Source organism: Rhinatrema bivittatum, chromosome 12 (assembly GCF_901001135.1).
Source record: "Rhinatrema bivittatum chromosome 12, aRhiBiv1.1, whole genome shotgun sequence".
Taxonomy (NCBI): domain Eukaryota; kingdom Metazoa; phylum Chordata; class Amphibia; order Gymnophiona; family Rhinatrematidae; genus Rhinatrema; species Rhinatrema bivittatum.
The window spans coordinates 13,965,422-13,984,435 of NC_042626.1; the positions used below are offsets into that span (position 1 = coordinate 13,965,422).

At 45.9% G+C, this 19,014-nt stretch overlaps 1 protein-coding gene across 1 annotated transcript in view; it reads right to left on the reverse strand.

Moving 5' to 3' along the window:
* Positions 1–19,014, reverse strand: part of SCUBE3 (signal peptide, CUB domain and EGF like domain containing 3) — a 464,243-nt gene that overhangs the window by 27,657 nt on the left and 417,572 nt on the right. Inside the window, exons 18-20 of the mRNA XM_029573032.1 lie at positions 18,792–18,953; positions 7,295–7,462; positions 6,780–6,941 (exon numbers count right to left, since the gene is read on the reverse strand). Of these exons, the coding sequence (XP_029428892.1) occupies positions 6,780–6,941; positions 7,295–7,462; positions 18,792–18,953 (492 nt within the window). The remainder of the gene's footprint in view (positions 1–6,779; positions 6,942–7,294; positions 7,463–18,791; positions 18,954–19,014) is intronic.

Here is a 19,014-nt window from a genome sequence, read left to right on the forward strand (position 1 = left end):
CTCCTCGTAAAACATCGCCAGGCGACCTCCTATAGTGGGAATGACAGAGTGGATCAGCCTCGCTTCATTGCGTGGATTTAAGACCGGAAGCACTCCCCCCGGCGGCGCCCTGGAATGACCTTCGAGCCCCCTGAAAGGATTGACCTCAGGACTGCCCCAGAAAGGAAAATTGCCTTAGGGGCCTGGACACGGTTCTGACGACCGAGACCTCCTATCTAGCTGAAAATAAGAAAGTGTCTGAAAAAACCACTTGCCCTTAGGCTTATCCTCTGGTAACCTGAGGACTTTATTGTCCCCAAGAGACTGCTTCAAATGTTCCAGGTCTTCTCCAAATAAAAACCGACCTTTAATGGGTAACAAGCCTAACTGCGCCTTGGAGGAAACGTCCGTCGCCCAGTTTCGGAGCAGAGCAACCTTCTGGCGGAAACCACAGACGCCATAATGCGAGATGAGGTACGAACCAAATCATATAGAGCAGGGGTGGGCAATTCCGGCCCTCGAGGGATGCAAACCAGTCGGGTTTTCAGGATATCCTTAATGAATATGCATAAGAGAGACCTGCATACACACTGCCTCAGTTGTATGCAAATCTATTTCATGCATATTCATTAGGGGTATCCTGAAAACCTGACTGGTTTGCAGCCCTCGAGGACTGGACTTGCCCACCCCTGATATAGAGCATCCGCTCCATAAGCCACTGCCGCCTCAATTCTCTCGGCCCTGTCTGTGTCCTCGCCAGAGGTTGGGAGGATCTCTTGGGACTGTTGTACCCATCGGAGACATGCTCTTTGCATAAAACTAGTACAAATAGCCGTGCGCAAGTCCAGGGCTGAGACCTCAAAAATCCTTTTGAGGTGAACTTATAACTTATGATCCTGAACATCCTTCAACACTGCGGACCCTACCACCAGGATAGTCATTCTTTTTGTAATCACCGATACTGCGCATCGACCTTAGAAAGAGCAAAGAGTTCCAACGCCTGCTCGGGTAATGGATACAGCCGTGCCATGGCCCTTCCCACCTTTAAACCGGAATCAGGAATACCCCATTCCGCTTCCACCATTTTCTGCACCAACTTGTGATATGGAAAGGCTGTGGGAGGACCCCGCATCCCATCAAGGACTGGATCCACTCCATCCAAGTCAGAGTTCTCCTGCAGAATTTAACCCCAAGCATCTGAAAAGTCAGCGGCAGCAAGGCATCGAGCTCTTCTTTCCTAAAAAGACATACCACCTTTGGGTCATCACCCTTGGGCACCAAGACCACCATGGTGTCCCCCTGGATCTGCATCTCCTGAGACCAAATCTCCTGGGGCTGCCAGAACCCCCTGAACCTGAGACTCCTCCGCTTCTACAGGAGCCTCAACAGAACCATCTGAGTCACCCCCACCTAGGCCAGAACCCAAGGGGGAACCCAATGAGCCGTGCACTAGAGTGACCCGATGCTGATTAGATAGGAAAATTGGTTCTTACCTGCTAATTTTCGTTCCTGTAGTACCATGGATCAGTCCAGACTCCTGGGTTTATTCATCCCTGCCAGCAGATGGAGACAGAGAAAGTTTAACTGACACTGCTTCATAATCCCTGGTGCCACCTGCAGTACCTAATTATTGATCTGTATCCAAGCACAAAACACTTGCAAAACTTGTAAACTTTGAAAAAAGTCTTCCGAGTCTGTATTCTATAACCTTAAAAATTTGTACCAAAAAGATTACAGCTGAGTGGCCGACTCTCCACCTCCATAGATCAGGTGGGTTCTGGACTGATCTGTGGTACTACAGGAATGAAAATTAGCAGATAAGAACCAATTTTCCTTTCCCTGTATGTATCTGGATCAGTCCATACTCCTGGGATGTACCAAAGCTCCTTACTTAGGGTGGGACCTGGAGAGTCCCACTCGCAAGACACTCTTGCCAAAGACCGAGACTCCAGTTCCCCTACATCTAGTGCCTTGCAAAAGTATGCAGCAACTTCCAAGTCACCGCCCTACAAATTTCCTGTGGTGAAACCAACTAGGCCTCCACCCACGAGGCCGCCTGAGAACGTGCAGAGTGAGCCCTCAAATCTTCAGGCACCTGATGGCCTTTGAGAATGTATACTAACCCAATAGCCTCCTTAAGCCACCTCACAATGGTAGCTTTGGAAGCCTGGATACCTTTCTTCGCACCATGCCATAAAATGAACAGATGATCAGATCTCCTAAAATCATTCATTACCTTGAGATACCTCAGCAAAGTCTTATGGATGTCCAACATCCTTAGTTCCCACACGAGGCACAGAAACATCCAATTCCGGGAAAGCTAAAAGCTCCACAGTTTGATTAACATGAAAAGCTGATACCACCTTGGGAAGAAATGAGGGAACCATCCATAAGGACATTCCTGAGACCAAGATCTGAAGGAATGGATCACGGCAAGGTAAAGCCTGCAACTCAAGAGATTCTCCTTGCAGAACAAATGGCTACCAGGAAAACAACCTTCAAGGTCAAATCCTTAAGAGTTGCTCTGCGGAGAGGTTCAAAAGAGTTGCTCTGCGGAGAGGTTCAAAAGGAGAACATGATTAAGATTCCAGGATGGACAAACTCTTCTAACTGGAGGGCACAAATTTTTAACCCCCCGAAGAAATCGAACCACATCAGGATGAGAGGACAACATGTGACTATCAACTCTACCACGTAGACAAGCTAGAGCCACTACCTGTACCCTGAGGGAGTTGAAAGCTAGGCCTTTGATCAAACCTTCTTGAAGGAAAGATAAAACCTGAGACACTGAAGACCATAAGGCCTGTACCCCGTTACTTATACTCCATGCCCCAAAGACCTTCCAGACTCGGATATATGACATCTAGCTTGCAGAAGAGTAGTAACAACCACCTCTGGGTACCCTCTTCGTCTCAAACGCTGCCTCTCAAAAGCCAGGCCGCTAGTCAAAAGCGATCTGCCTGGTCTGAAAATATGGGGCCCTGCCGAAGATACGAGGAAGATGACTGAAGCATAACGGTCCATCCACTGCCAAGTTGACGAGATCTGCGGACCACGGCCGATGAGACCACTCCGGGGCTACCAATCCCACTTCCCACGGGTGTTTCTCTATCCGACGCAACACTTTGCCTATCGGAGTCCAAGGGGGGAATATGTAAATAAGAACCCCCCCAAAGCCAGGGTATTACCAGAGCATCAACCACTTCAGCCCCGTACGCCCATCTTCGACTGAAAAAATGAGATGCCTTTGCATTGAGACGCGTCGCCATTAGATCCACATGGGGGCAGCCCCACCTCTAACAGATGAGCTGCAACACTGCCTCGGACAACTCCCACTCCCCTGGGTCTAGCATTGTGCGACTTAGAAAATCCACTTGGACGTTTTTGACCCCTGCAATATGAGACGTCGCTATCTGAATCAAGAACTGCTCCGGCCAAAAAATTAACTTCTGAGCCTCCTGGGCCACCGCATGACTCTTGGTTCCTCCCTGCCGATTGATATATGCCATGGTTGTCGCATTGTCCGACAAGATCCTCACCAAGCAGCCTTGAACCAAAGGTAGAAAAACAAGCAACACTAACCTCACTGCTCTGGTCTCTAAGCAATTGATAGACCAAGAGACTTCTTCCACCGATCAAACACCCTGGGCCGATTGTCATGGCATACTTCTCCCCAACCAGAAAAACTGGCATCAGTAGTAAGAATTACCCAATCTGGGTCCTCCAGATCGACCACATGGACCAGCTTGGATGACTGCAGCCATCAAGCCAGACTGCTCCATGCATGACCATCGAGCGAGATGGGCATATGAAACTCTTCTGACAATGGATTCCACTGTGCCAACAGAGCTCTCTGTAGCGGTCTCATATGCACAAAAGCCCACGGCACCAACTCCAGTGTTGAGGCCATTGAGCCGAGAACCTGCAAAAAATCCCAAGCTCTGGGAATATGCAAAGCCAACAGATGCCAGACTTGCATCTGTAACTTCTAGGCTCTCTCCTCCGAGGGGAACACCTTGCCCTTCAGAGTTTCAAACCAAGCCCCCAAGTAATCTAGGGTCCGAGATGGGATCAGCTGGCTCTTCGCCAAATTCTCCACCCAGCCTAGATATTCTAGGGTGGTGATTATCTTCTGCACTGGCGCCTGACAAGCGACTTTCAACTTTGCTCTAATGAGCTGCCGCCACCACCACCATTACCTTGGTGAATGTGCGAGGTGCCGTGGCCAGCGCAAAGGGGAGAGTCTGAAACGGGAAATGCTGACCCAGTACCATGAACCGCAGGAACCGAGCGTACTGTATAACCTGCAGTTGGATGCAGGATGAACAGGCGCTAACGAATCCCCTAATGCAATATGCCTATTCAACACGTGTCGGATGCAGAGTGAGTCTAATAGCGCTAATCACATGCAAATGCATGTGACTGAGGCTATTAGCATTCACTCCAGATGCAAAAAATAATTTAGCAGGCGTTAATTGCTGAGCGCTCCTTAAACCAGTACAGAAAAGCAGAAAAAACTGCTTTTCTATACTGCTTCCTACTTAATATCGTTGTGACATTAAGTAGGTGGAAAAACAAAATTAAATAAAGTTAAAAAATAGAAAAAAAAACCCACTGGCAGTTGGGTGCACGAAACAGACGCTTGAATGACAAGCGTCTGTTTCCTGAACCCCCTGGCTGTGCGGCGTTTAGGGAAACCGACGCTGATAAACTCGGCATCGGTTTTCCTAACCGGCGGACCGCCGATGCCGATCGGGTTCTCGCTAGCAAGGAGGCACGGGAGGTGTGCAAGCAACCCTAGCGCCTCTTTACTAATGTGACCCCCTAATTTAAATATTGATGGCGCCCCCTGGGGCGCATTAAAAAAGCAAATGCATGCAAAGAAGGTCATTACATGGCAATTCTATGCTAATATTTTATTGTGGCCGATGACAAGATGGTCAGCTGTGATAAAATAACTACATCTCCCTGGAATGCATTAGATGTGCAGCAGGAGGCCTGGGACTCTAACACGGATCCTGAGGCTCCCGCTGCACATTTAATGCAGCAGGAAAAAAAATAAAAACATCCCACAGGGGTCATTGCTGAACCCGTTTCAACATGGGGCCGTCAATCGAGGCAGCCCCTACTCCCCAAAAATAAAGTATACAATATGCATGTGGTGGTGGCATCCCCGCCTCCCCTGAATGACCAATCCAAAGTCCACCCTCCCCCCTGACCCACCTGATTCCACAATCCAAATTCCCTGCTCCCCCTGACCCCCCGGACGACCAAATCAAAGTCCCCCCTCTTCCCTGACCCCCCCGAATGACCAAACCAAAGTCCCCCTCCCCCTGACCCCCCCGAGATCCATAGCCCCTCCCCCTGCCCCCTTACCTTATCCTTGAACCAGTGACCTTACCCCAGTCAGGTGACAGGGTAAGGTCCAGGGATCGGACTCAGGCCACATGAGAGGTGCACCCATCCCTGCTACAGGATCAAGGATAAGGTAAGGGGGTCTCTGGAGGGGGGCTGGGTAAATGAGGAGAGGGGGTCAGGGGGGAGGGAAGACTAGTTTGGAAATTCAGGGAGGGGGAACTTTGGATTATGAAATCGGGGGTAAAGGGCAGAGACTTTGGTTTGCTCATTCAGGGAAGAAGGGGACTTTGGATTGTACAATCGGGGAATCAGGGGGACTTTGGATTGTGTAATTGGGGGGTCAAGGGGGGCAGGGGACTTTGGATTGGTCATTCGGGAGGGTCAGGAGGAGGGGGAACTGGATTGTGCAATCGGGAGAAGGGGGGACTTTAGTTTGGTCATTTGCAGGGTCAAGGGGGAGGATGGATTGTGCAATCGGGCATCAGCGGGAGGGGGAACTTTGGTTTGGTCATTTGGAGGAGTCAGAGGGAGGGGTACTTTGGATTCTGCAATTGGAGGGGTCAGGGTGCACTAGATTGTGCAACTGGGGGGGTCAGGGGAGGGGATGTGGGATGTTTTATGGTCATTCGGGGGGGGGCAGGGGAACTTTGTATTGTGCAATTGGGGGGTCAGGGGACTTTGGATTGTGCAATCAGTGGGGCTAGGGGGTGAGGATGCCGCCACTGCTGCTACATGCATTTTGCATATTTTACTTTTGGGGAGCAAGGGCCGCCTCAACCAGCGGCCCCAGGTTGAAATGGGGGTCAGAAATGACCCCTGCTTAGCCTCCCTGTTTGGTTGTGTTTTTTTTTTTTTTTGGAAGCCAGTGGCCCTTTAAGACGATGGTGGTCCTGTGAGGTTGGGCCTGCCATCATGTTAAAGGGTGCTCGCTGCAGTCTTTTGTGTCGCAGTGTTTGGCTGCGACACAACAGAACGTGCCATGAAGCCACAATGTGTTTTCAGGAGCAGGGCCCCACTATTGCGGCAACCCCCCCCCCGCGACAGTGGGACGCCTCCTACAAAGACACATAGCAATTTGATTAATCTAGGTCTAAGTTAGCCTGATAACATTGAAGATAAGTTAGCCAAAATGCCCCCTAGACTGCCCCTGGCTGATCTAAGATTTTAGCTGGATAACTACTTAGCTGGATAAGTCAGGGGTGGTAACCCAGCAGGATTTTCAAAACTTCTGTTTGTCTGTCTGACAAATGCTTTAAATATGGACCTGTAAGGTTTTTATTTTATATTATACAACTCCTTTTCTGAAGAAAAACATTTTCACCTGTGTAAATAACAGGTAATTCTGCTAGTCTGTATATAGGTGGGTGAATTTGTGCATGTCTCTCGCCATAAATATGAGAGAACTGTGGTGAGTATAAGAAAGGTAGCACTCCCATACATACTTTTACACTGTGAAACAGATGTTGAGCCATCAAAGTCTGTGGTAGTGTTCCCAGGGCAAGCAATGCAGTAGTTTTGACGAAAGTCTGGCTGGTACATCCCAACAGCACATCGAATACAGCGATGGATGCTGGTGTTGTAGTAATGACCTGGGGAGCACTGAACTGTGGAGAAAAGGTTACAGACAGAGAGATTTCTAAACCTTGCTTTGGAACAAATGACAGATCACACACACACACACACACACACACATATATATTTATATGCCAAAGCACGTCAACATCAGTAAACTGTTTCTGAGTGAATGAAACTTCTTTATACCAAGGGAAAGAAAAGTAGAATTCTAAGCAACTTTATATGACATTATATCTAAGAGTGAATCTCTTAGCAAACAGGCAAGAATAATTACAAGGGAGTGGCCTATTGGCTAGGATGTAACAAAGGAGAACACAAAATGTATTTTGAATTAAATAGACAATGGACGTGCATGAGCCCTTTCAAGAAGAATATTATTTACCTTTTGTATCACAGTCCTGAAAAGAAAAGGCTCCCTCATGCTTGGTAGTCAGACCACCGCCACAGGGAAAGCATAGGGCTCGTCCTGCTTCAGGCTGATAACTACCCCGGGGACAAGACTGGCATGGTTTGAACCCATCTAGAGAGTACTGACCAGGAGGACAATGGCCTAGAATCAAAATCAAAAGACAGATTAAGGATTGGTACGGCAATCGATGCCAGGAGCCCTTGTTTTAGCATGCCATGATTGATTTTGTTCACATTATATGTATCAGACATCACAAATAAAACAAAAAATAAGAGATCATAGTCACTAGAAACTTAGAGATGCAAATTCAGCCACTGGTTTATCTGGCTAACTTTAGGACAGCTCTATGGCAAGACCAGAATTAGCCAGATAAGTACCCAAAATATTGAAAAATTGGCATTAAGCCAGATAAGATGTGAGTTTTCTGCTAAATGCCTCTGAACATGATTCTCTTAGATTCTGATTATTTTTCTGATTACTTTTTTAGGATTACTTTAAAAATACGTCATGCAGAGGGCAATTTTCATAAACTGTTTACTCAGGTAAATACTAATTTACCAATGGAATAGCGCCCTCTGAAGATTTCTCCCCTTTTACCTAGATAAAAGTCTGTATAGGATTCCACAGAAGGCATAATTTTAGCTGCATTAGGAGGTGCACAGATTGTATTTTCACATATTTGTGCATTATTTTTCAATGGGAAAAGTATCCCCTGATAAAGGAGGTGCAAACGTCAGTGCATATTTTGTCCTTGCGGCAATTTGAAAATTGGAATAAATCTGTAAGGATAACATTTCAGAACTGCTACATGCACCCAAATGCACATGTAGGTGGGTGCATGGTAATTTACTATTGATTTTATAACCTGCACGCATATATGCACAGCTTATAAAATATGAGCACATATGCACGCACAAATGCTCGTGTATATAAAAACCACAAGCCACGCAAGTTCGGACTTATTCGGATAAATACTGATTTATCTGGCAAAGTAGTGGCACGTAGCGGGATAAGTCCGAAAAGTGCTATTTAGACAGACAAGTGGTGCTTTTCAGACTTATCTAGCTAAGTAGGCCTGCTATTACATAGCTGCATAAATCAGAATATAATTAGATAAGTGCCACCACTTATCCAGAAAATCGTAATTTTGCCAAATAAGTATGCGCAAGTAATATACCTGTGTATTTGCACTTTGAATCTTAAAGGAATATGCAAAGAGATTTTACAAGTGTTATTTGTGCATTTATACCCATAAATCAGCTTTTACACGCATAAGTAAAGGGATTTTATAACATGCGTGTCACAACAAAACGATTAGTTTTACCAATTAGTCTGCCAGATCACCCAGTCCAACTGAAGCTCATAAAATCCCTCCTGGTTCTTCAGCCTGAAGTCCCCGCATTTCACCCAGATCCCTCCACCCAGCCATTTTTTCATTTTAGAGATATTTACGATCATTTACACCAGAAACTGAGCAGGAGTAAATATATGCAAGTAAAAGACTTATGCATGTCACTTTGGCAGGTTTTAAAATAGCAACTTAGGCACATAAATGTTGACCCCCCTTCCCAGCATGCCCCTGGCACGTCCCCTTTTTTTCCCCACACACAGTTACTTGCGGACCCTGATTTACACACACATGCTGCAATTTTGAAAATACCGTATACTTGCACATGTGCCTTTTTATGCGCACATCTTTTGAAAATTTACCTCAGTGGGTAAAAAGTATCAGCGAATTTTGCAGCAATATGGGTAGTTTAAAATTTTCATCAACTAGGTTAGTATCATGTTGACATCACATGACACTGCTGGAGGCTTCACATCAAGATAGGGGAGTTGTTAGCGATGGGCACATGGGGCCCCTGCCCCGAGTCTTCTCTTTGGTGCCCCCAAGTCTCTGCTCCTGCGGTTAACCAGATAACTTTAGCCTTAACTGGGTTCAAATAATAAAAAAAAAAAAAGACTGCAGGCTTAGTAGGCCCTATCACTGCCCATCTAAGCTCCAAATGCTCAGTCCTATTGGGCCGAGCCTGCAGGCTCCCCACCAAACAATATCCATTTTCATAAAGATAAAAACAAAAGGGCCAGTTTCCCCTACTCTCCCGCTTATGGGTCAAGCCACATTTTTAATAATTGTTAGCCTTCAGGGCCCTCTTCCTCCCACCCCAACCCTAACCCTCCCACCCTTCTGGTACCTTCAATGTGAAAGTTCTTCAGCTCAGATCATGGTGGCATCCTACCACATCCCGGGCCCAGTGCTTCTGCCATTGCTTGGGGAGACAGGCTGGAAGCATAGGCTTATCCAGGCTAATTTAGCTAGATAAGGATGAATATTGGCACTTTTCCTGCTAAGTTAACTAGATGAGGCCCAGAACGCCTCCATCCCACTCACCACTTAGCTGGCTTAATATTTTTTTAAAAAGGATCTCAGTTGCTCAGGATATTGGAAAGCAAAAGTATCTGTTGCAGATTTTACCATGCATTTACAAGGATATTTTAAAATATATGAAAAACCTAGGGCAAGAACTTGAGGTTTTAATGTAAGAAATTCACGCCTCCTGTTCTGAGTAACAGGGGCGTAATCTGGGAAGACACGTACTTGTGTCCCCTTAAATTGTAATTCTATATTTTTAAAGTAACGTTTCATGGTTTCAGATAAATCTTTTTCTGTGATAAACGATACCATAAGTGTTGCAGTCTCATAGTATTCCATTGCAGAGTCCTCTAGAAACCTAGTCAAGTTCCCTTCATTAACATTCAACGACGGAACATTTCTATTTTTATTTGAAATAGACAAAAAATGCAATTTATTCACTGGTGGAACTTCTGCTTCTTGAAATTTTAAAATCTCAACAAAATACTTCTTCAATGTGATATAGGGAAGCTCTCCAATTATTTTTGGAAAGTTCAGGAATCTTAAGTTTAGGTGTCTTGAAAAATTTTCTAAGTGCTCCAATCTCTTTGAAACCAGATTTATATCCTTTATAATCTTCAAGTTGCACTCTTGGTTTTTTTTTACTTCAGCTTCAACCGTTATCAATTTTGGCGTTATTTCACTCAGTTGGTTTTCACATTCCTCCAATTTATTTTCTACTACCTCCAAATTATCCTGGAACCCGCCGATCGATTTTACTAGCGCAGCCATAATGTCCCATATTGTTTCCAGAGTGATATTATCTGGCTTTACAGGCATTGAAAAACGGGGTCTAGGCATTGACTCACCCGTTTTCAAAACCGGAGATATTCCATCCAGTCGGGTTCCTCCTGGTATAATCGGCGCCGTTGCTCCATCCAGGGCCTCAGTGAGCCCCTTCCGAATTGGGGTAGATACTGGGGGCATCGAGAAGGAATTTTCTGCCCCTGTTGTTCCAGAGTCCACGGGTTCCCGCTGCTGAAGCTCGGCGTCTTCCGCCCTCTGACCCCCCTCTGCTGAGCCAATCGCATTGGCCTCATGGGTCTGCGCCTCAGCTGTCGTCAGGCGTTCAGGAGGAAGAACAATATCGGGCTTGCGAGGATCCGGGGGGCTTAAGGTGACTTCTCCCGGGGAAACCGACGCTTCCTCGAAGGTTCCCTCAATGGAGCCCTCTCCTCCCGTCTCTAACACCTTAGCTGTCGCATACGAGGTGATCAATCGCTGTGCTGCCATTAACTCCGCTTCAGAAGGGTAGGAACGGAGCTTGCCTTTCCGTTTAGCTGGCATCTTTTTGCATGAAAAATTCTGCGATACCGGAGCTCAGGAGTGTGCGACCGCCTATGCCGCCATCTTGCCTCCTCGGATTATTTTCTTAATATTTAATTAGATAAATAGTCATCTGGCTAAGTGCCTGAATATTGAAACAATACCATTTAATCGGATAAGTCTGAACTTAGTTGGCTAAGTGGCAATATGAACCTCTTAGAAAACAGGATCTATTGAGGATGGAGAGGACCCTTTGTCCGTTGATATCTGGGACTATTTGGGAAAAATAGTGAATTCCCCCCCCCCCCCCCGCATTGGAAGATATGGAAAGAGTCTGCCAAAATCTCTGCAATGGTTTTTGAGAGAGCTGGTGAGTTTGCTTTGCTGAGGTCGCATTCTGACTTGCGAGTGACTCCGTTGAGCTTGTTGTTGAGATTGAAATTGCTGTTGAGGATACAGACGTTTGCTTGTAATACTGATAAGGACAGTATCTTCTTCTTGAATAGAAGTTGTATGGTCTTTAATAAGAATACTGTTGATATTTCTTCTGAGACAGATTTTTATTTATTTATTTTATTTAAAAGTGCTTCTATACCACTTATTTGAAAAAAAACCAATGCTAAGCAGTGAAGTTGCAGATATTAAAGTTTGCAAAGCTGAGCAATGTTCCTCAATAACATTCACTTTTTCTCTGACATTTTCTCTGAATAAATTATTTCCTAGAAAAGATGTGTTTGCAGTTCTATCATGAATGCCCTTCTGTAGGTGAGAGGCCTTCAACCACATTAGTGTTCTGGAGGCTATAGCTTTAGCTGTTATTGTGGAGTCAAACTCATTTACCCCTTCCTGTTCAAACTCCTAGAAAAAGTTTGCTTTCAACTCTTGAAGGAGACCTATACTCTTCATGCTTACCAGCTGAGGTTCAGAAAAGGCCAAGGGACAGAATCTGTTCTGCTTGCCCTAGTCAACGTCGTCTCCACATATCTTGTTAGATTTCTATGTGGTAGTTTTTACTGCATTTACAAAACGTTGCTATTGCTTGGCTGGTCCTCAGGTGGTTCCAATCATTCCTTAGCGGCAGAACTCAGTCCATTCCTTGGGCCAATAAATGTGGAGTTCCTCAGGGCTTGGTCTTCTCAGCAAGGCTTTTTTACATTTTCATCTGGCCAATTTGCAACATCATTCAAATCTTATGACACTGAATATCATTTATTTGCTGATGACATCCAGTTATGTGTTAAAAGACAAGCAATCCTCTGCTATTTCTGAGCTTAACAACTGTCTCTCAGCATTAGCCTAATGGCTCAGCCATCACAAAAAAACTCAACCGATCCAAATTAATCTCTTTGGGTAAACCGGTCTGGATGACTTTTATTATTCCCATCCTCCATTTCAGAGACCATCTTCCATCTGTATGTAGCCTGGGAAGGGGGGGGGGGGTGTCCATCTTGATTACCAATTCTCATGGAAACCCAAGTCTCAGCTGTGGTGAGGTCTACATTCTTTCATTTATATCAACTCCAACAATAATTCTGTAACTTCTTTGAAAAACATGAACTAGCCATCATTATTTACTACCTGACCTACAGCTGCATTGATGATTGTAATTCCCTGTACTACGGTATTCCACAGAGCAGCCTCAAATGACCCCAGTTGTTGCAAAACACAGCAGCGAGGCTTTTGGCAGGGGCCATGTCCAGCAACCATATGAAGCCTATCCTGTATAAGCTCCACTGGCTCCCCATTGCGAACAGGATAAAATATAAAGTATTTTGTATTCTTTTCAAATGCTTGAATCAAACAGTACCAGCATTCTAATCTGAATTCTTGCCCATATGCACCTGAATGAGTTGACTTTGCTCCTCCTAACATGCTGTTTTATCCACCCCTTCACTAGCTACATCAAGGCTAGCCTGAACAAAGCGTCATGCAGTTGCTTTGTACCTAAATTGTGAAACATGTTACCAGATTTACTTAGGGAAATCTACTACTGTTCCTTTTAAAAAAACAAAACAAAAAAACAAAAATCAAAACCTGGCTATTCAGATAAACCTACCCCTGAGTTCTGCATCTCTGTCCATCTTTCTGCTGTTGCTACTTTATTATGGGCCATATTAGCTTATCTTATTACTATATCCCTACCTACACTAAAAAATCATTGGGGTAGATTTTCAAAGGGGTACGCGCGTACGATATGCGCGTACCCCCCGAAAACCTACCCCAAACCTCCCCTGCGCGCGCCGAGCCTATTTTGCATAGGTTCGGCGGCGCGCGCAAGCCCCGGGACGTGCGTAAGTCCCGGGGCTTGCATGGAGGGGCATGTCGGGGGCGTGCCGCAAGTGACACGGCGTTTTGGGGGCTGGCCCGGGGGCGTGGCGCCGGCCCGGGGGCGTGGTCGAGGCCTCCGGACCAGCCCCTGGGTCGGGTGATGGCGCGCCAGCAACCTGCTGGCGTGCGCAGATTTACGCCTGCTTTCCGCAGGCGTAAATCTGCCAACAAAGGTAGGGGGGGTTTTAGATAGGGCCTATTTTGCATAGGCTTGCGCCTGGTGCACGAACAAAAGTACGCCCGCGCGTACATTTATAAAATCTACCCCATTGTGTATTGCTACCTATACAGTTTTACATTGTTCAATTCCTAGTTCATATGTTCTTTATGTCACGTCCTTGCTCTGACATATGTACTGCAATTCACATCTTTCTTTGTATTCTGGCTTGTGCCTTTCCTAGGAAAAGATGGAATATCAAATGGAAATTACTTAATTCATTTATTGAAATTAAGGGTTGGATTATCAAAAAAAATGTACTTGAAGAAGGCTGACTGGGGCACTCTGGGATGCCTCCTCTAATATGTCTGCCAACTAGGGGGCAAAGGACCTGTTGTGGCAGACTGGGCTACGAGGGGATGGAGTCTTCTTGGGTATCAAGAAATACTTGGGAGTATAATCCTCACTCCCCTCTCCTGCAGTGGCACAGGCTCCACCACTTTGGTTGTTGAGGGAGGAAAGCTCCAGTTGCAGATGTCCTGCTGATAAGAGGTACACCAAAAACCTTTCAGGGGCGATTTGGGGGGGTGTTTTTGAGTCTTGGTGTGTGGAACGCAACGTGGTCCCCACTTGTGCCTCCGTGGGTGATGTCTTGGCCTTTTTGCAAGCTGGCCTGGTCAAAAGCTTATCCTTTAATTCCCTGAGGGTTCAGGGGGCGGCTCTGGGTTGCTTTCGGGATAGAGAACTTGGAGTTTGCTTCCCAACACACCCCAACGTGCCTGGATGGCTCAACGTGACTTTTCAAACAAGCATTTACTTAATCCTCCCATACTCCAGACCACATAGCCTTGTAACATAATTGTAATATAATTACTGTTAACTGTTATATAATTACTGTATCCTCCCTCTATATTCTACTTTCTCTCTCTAGGTCTCCCTGACCTTTTTCTCCCTCTCTCCCGTTCCTCTTGATATCCCTGTTAGATGTAACTATTATTTTCCTTTCTCTCTGTTAAGTCTTTTACCCCCAGTTGTATGTAAACCGATGTGATATTCATTTGAATGTCGGTATATAAATGTTCTAAATAAATAAATAAACTACCAGGGGGGATAGTCCCCCCCGGGATCTAGCAACCCCTTGGGAGGCTGTAGAGACTTCAGAAGTCCAAGGTCTTCTTATTCTTAAGAACATAAGAAATTGCCATGCTGGGTCAGACCAAGGGTCCATCAAGCCCAGCATCCTGTTTCCAACAGAGGCCAAACCAGACTACAAGTACCTGGCAAGTACCCAAACACTAAGAAGATCCCAGTAATAGCAGTGTCAACTTGATTAATAGCAGTTAATGGACTTCTCCTCCAAGAACTTATCCAAACCTTTTTTGAACTCAGCTACACTAACTGCACTAACCACATCATCTGGCAACAAATTCTAGAGCTTAATTGTGCATTGAGTGAAAAATAATTTTCTCCGATTAGTCTTAAATGTGCTACTTGCTAACTTCATGGAGTGCCTCCTAGTCCTTCTATTATCCGAAAGTGTAAATAACCGATTCACATCTACTCATTCAAGACCTCTCATGATTTTAAAGACCTCTATCATATCCCACCTCCAAGCTGAACAGCCCTAACCTCTTCAGCCTTTCCTCATAGGGGACATGTTCCATCCCCTTTATCATTTTGGTTGCCCTTCTCTGTATCTTCTCCATTGCAACTATATCTTTTTTGAGATGCGGCGACCAGAATTGTACACAATATTCAAGATGCAGTCTCACCATGGAGCGATACAGAGGCATTATGAAATTTTCTGTTTTATTAACCATTCCCTTCCTAATAATTCCTAACATTGTTTGATTTTTTGACTGCTGCTGCACACTGAGCCGATGATTTCAAAGTATTATCCACTATGATGCCTAGATCTTTTTTCTGGGTGGAAGCTTCTAATATGGAACCTAGCATCATGTAACTACAGCAAGGGTTATTTTTCTCCTATATGCAACACTTTTCCCTTGTCCCCATTAAATTTCATCTGCGATTTGGATGCCCAATCTTCCAGTCTCACAAGATCTTCCTGCAAGTCATCACAATCCACTTAAGATTTAACTACTCTGAATAATTTTGTGTCACTGACCCATCCCATCTGAAACAGGCTCCCTTTGGTAATCAACTGGATCAGCTATCGGATCATCCACAGGATCACCTTTAGAAACCCCCTGAGGATCCTCCTCCTCATCGGAATCTGTAGAAGACTTCTTGGCCTTTCTTGAACAACTTCCCATGCCCAGGAGATGGAGGTCTCCCCAGACTTTCCTGGAGGCCTCCCTTTGCGCTTCTTAGTCGGAAGCGAAGACTTCTGGGGCAGCTGCTGCTTACCTCTTACCCCCCACTTGGCTAAATATGCTTGTGGAGTAGAAGGACAAAGTCTGTAGAAAAGGGCTCAGAGTCACTAGTGTAACACCCTCTTTGACTGCTTACTTCACGGGGCGTTCCTGGGTCCGGGACCAACCTGGCAGGATCCCCCCTAAGGAAGACTCCGTCGGTCCTCACGTTCTTGGTGCCTGTCCCTCCATCTGGGGAAGGTGTTAGAGGGTGGGATTTCCCTCCCTTCACCCCAGGAAAACAAATGGGACTGTGAACAAGGCTGGCAGTATGCACAAATATATACAGGTTTATTAGACTATACAAGTATATATATTTCTATATGACTATGTACATTGCTAATAGAATGTCAAGCAGCACACTTATCTACTCGTGGTTAGTAGTCTCAGTCTACACAACTATATACATTTCTACAAGGTAGCAAGAACATTTAATGTTTGGCAATTTGGGGTTCTTGGCCCCCACAGTACACCACCCTATAGAACAGAAGGGACCTCTTGCGTTCCCACTTACTCAAGTATTATTATTATCCTCCCCCCTTTATCCCAAGTCTCACTATGTGATAAGATCCAACTAGGCTGGTGGGCAGTGTTGGCCTGGGGGATCCGTTGTTTCTAAACTGTCTCCTTCCACTCTGCTGAGAGACCTGTCTCCGCCTCCCGGACTGCTTCTGGGATCCACGCCCTCCTGGGGGACCCGACTCCACCTCCCAGACTGCCACTGGGGTCCACACCCTCTGGGGTACCTGAATCCACTTCCCAGTCTGCACTGGGGTCCTCGCCCTTCTGGGGGACCCAACTCAATCTCCTGGTCTGCCACTGGGGTCCCCTTGCTCAAGGTGGACCACTTGATCTCCAGATCAGCCACTGGTGTCCCCTCCCTCAAGGGGGGACCACTCCACCTCCAGGCCTGCTGCTGACCTTCAGTTCTCCCTTGGAAGGTTTTTTCTATCTTGGGTTTACAGCTCCACTAGGCTCATGGCTGTTTTAGCATTTAGTGTTCTGGCCCTCTGCAGTCTCAGCTTTCACTGATTTTAGCTCCGCTAAGCTCATGGCCAGTCATGTGCTGTTACCCAGCTTCAATATGTCACTTTCTCTCAGCCCGGCTTTTACTTTCTCTGTTGTCTGACCCTGTATGGGTCACCTCTCAGCCAAAAGGCCAAGACCCAGGCAGGACCAGAGAGAGGGACCATGTGCACAGAGGGGGAGGAGAATCCCCTGCCTCCCTGGAAGCTGCTTGCTTATGACCATGCGGTGTCAAGATGGCCACTGTTCCCTTGGAGTCCCCTGAGTTCTGCAAAGTAACCCCTGAAGATCAGATGACCCGCTGGGATGAAGCCTCCACTGAGGTTCCCTCAACCCTGGAGACACATGCTGTACAAAGCACACCTGCAGAGAGATGCTATTGTCTCTCTCCGCAGGCCTGACAAGTCTTCCCATGGTCAGCAGTCTGCGCCATGCTTCTGTATGCACTCACTCATGCGCAGTGTGCCTAGAATCGGTCCTTAGACACTCAACCTTCCCGTCCTCGGGCAGACAAAACAGTGAGCTCCGCAGCTCACCCTCCTGCTTCGGACCTCATGGCCCTATGCTCTGGCACTCTGCGATGCTGCTTTCCTGGCTTTTGGCTGCACTTTATTTTGTTTTTTTTAAAAAGATTCAGCCCCCAAGCAAAAGAAAAAGAGGGTACTTCCCTGTGTCCACTGGCAGGCACTGGTAAGAGGACCACAGAAGAGTTGAGGGAACCAGAACCTCTGGATGTTTTGGGTTGAGACTGCCAGGGATAACCAACTCCCTTCTTGCCCAGCTCTCCCTGAGGGATGGCCCATGAAGGCACCTAACAATTCGGGGAGCTAATCCGTCTTCTCTTTTTCTTCACACCTCTACTATCTGCTGGAGACAGAGAAATACTGAGGGACTGCAAGTGGCACTCTCGGTTATGTAGCAGTGGCTCAAAGTTTTTTTTCTCTGCCTCCATCTGCTGGTAGGGATGCAAAACCCACTTGTCTAGACTGATCTGAAGGTCTGATCAGGAAAATTATATATATAATATAAACAGGTCACTGAAGGAAGTTGTTGTGATGTGCCCTGCCAAACTGGGCATGCTTATCTGTGGAGAAGGATACAGCCTGAGTGGTCAATGCATGAATTCGGTAGGCAACTGGCTAGATTTAGGTGGTGTAACCAATTATATAAACAAAATAAAACAAAAAGAAACACTTAACATCTAACTCAAGCCCCAAATTCTAAACATACTTTTTAAGGTCTGAACCCCATTACTTCCCAAATATTGAAAAAAGTGGTTACAGATCAGTTACAGATGTGGCTTAGCTATAGCACTATGGTACAGAAAACTCCATTTGAATCTCCTATCTAGTGGAGTTTGGATACCATGTGGAGCTGATGTGCTTGATGTCTGTATGATAGAGAATGTCACTGCTGCTGTTGTGACTGGCTCTGATGGCAGAAGCGAGGCACTGAAGGGATCTATTCTTGGAAAAGACTTTCCCTCTGGCACTGGGGCACTAAGGGAATTCATGTCACCTGGAAATATTATCTGGGAAGTGGAAAATTTAACATGTGAAAAATAGGGGAGGTAGTTATTAGCTTCCTGGTTCTTTTGCTTTGGGGGGGGGGGGGGGGGGGGGTGATATTTGATGGCAGTCCCACTCCCTTCATGACTAGAAAGTTTCTAATTGGCTGCTACCATTGGAAACACAATACAGATAAATTCAAAGGCAGAAATAAAATAAGAATTATTTGCTAGACTCTGCATGGATCATGTCATCATCCAAATTCCTCCCAATCCCTACCTTCATTCTGTGCTCTGAGCTGTGTTCAATTCAATAATGAAGAGATCCTAATGCTCCTATCAATACCATTCATGAAAATAAGCTCTGTTCACAATAATTCCATCAAATATTAACATACCAGCACATGTTGTTATGTTTGTTGCTCCTATTGGGCCATATGCATCACTTCCAGGGCAAAGATCACAAGAGAGCTGGCCTTCCTTCTCTTGGAAGGTGCCTGGTGGGCAGGTAATGCACTGTTCCATCTGTCCATGGTAATATGTTCCTGGCAAACAGCTAGCTAAGAGAGATGCAAAGACACTAGTGAAAAATTAAATCAGAACTTCTCAATCCAGTTCCAC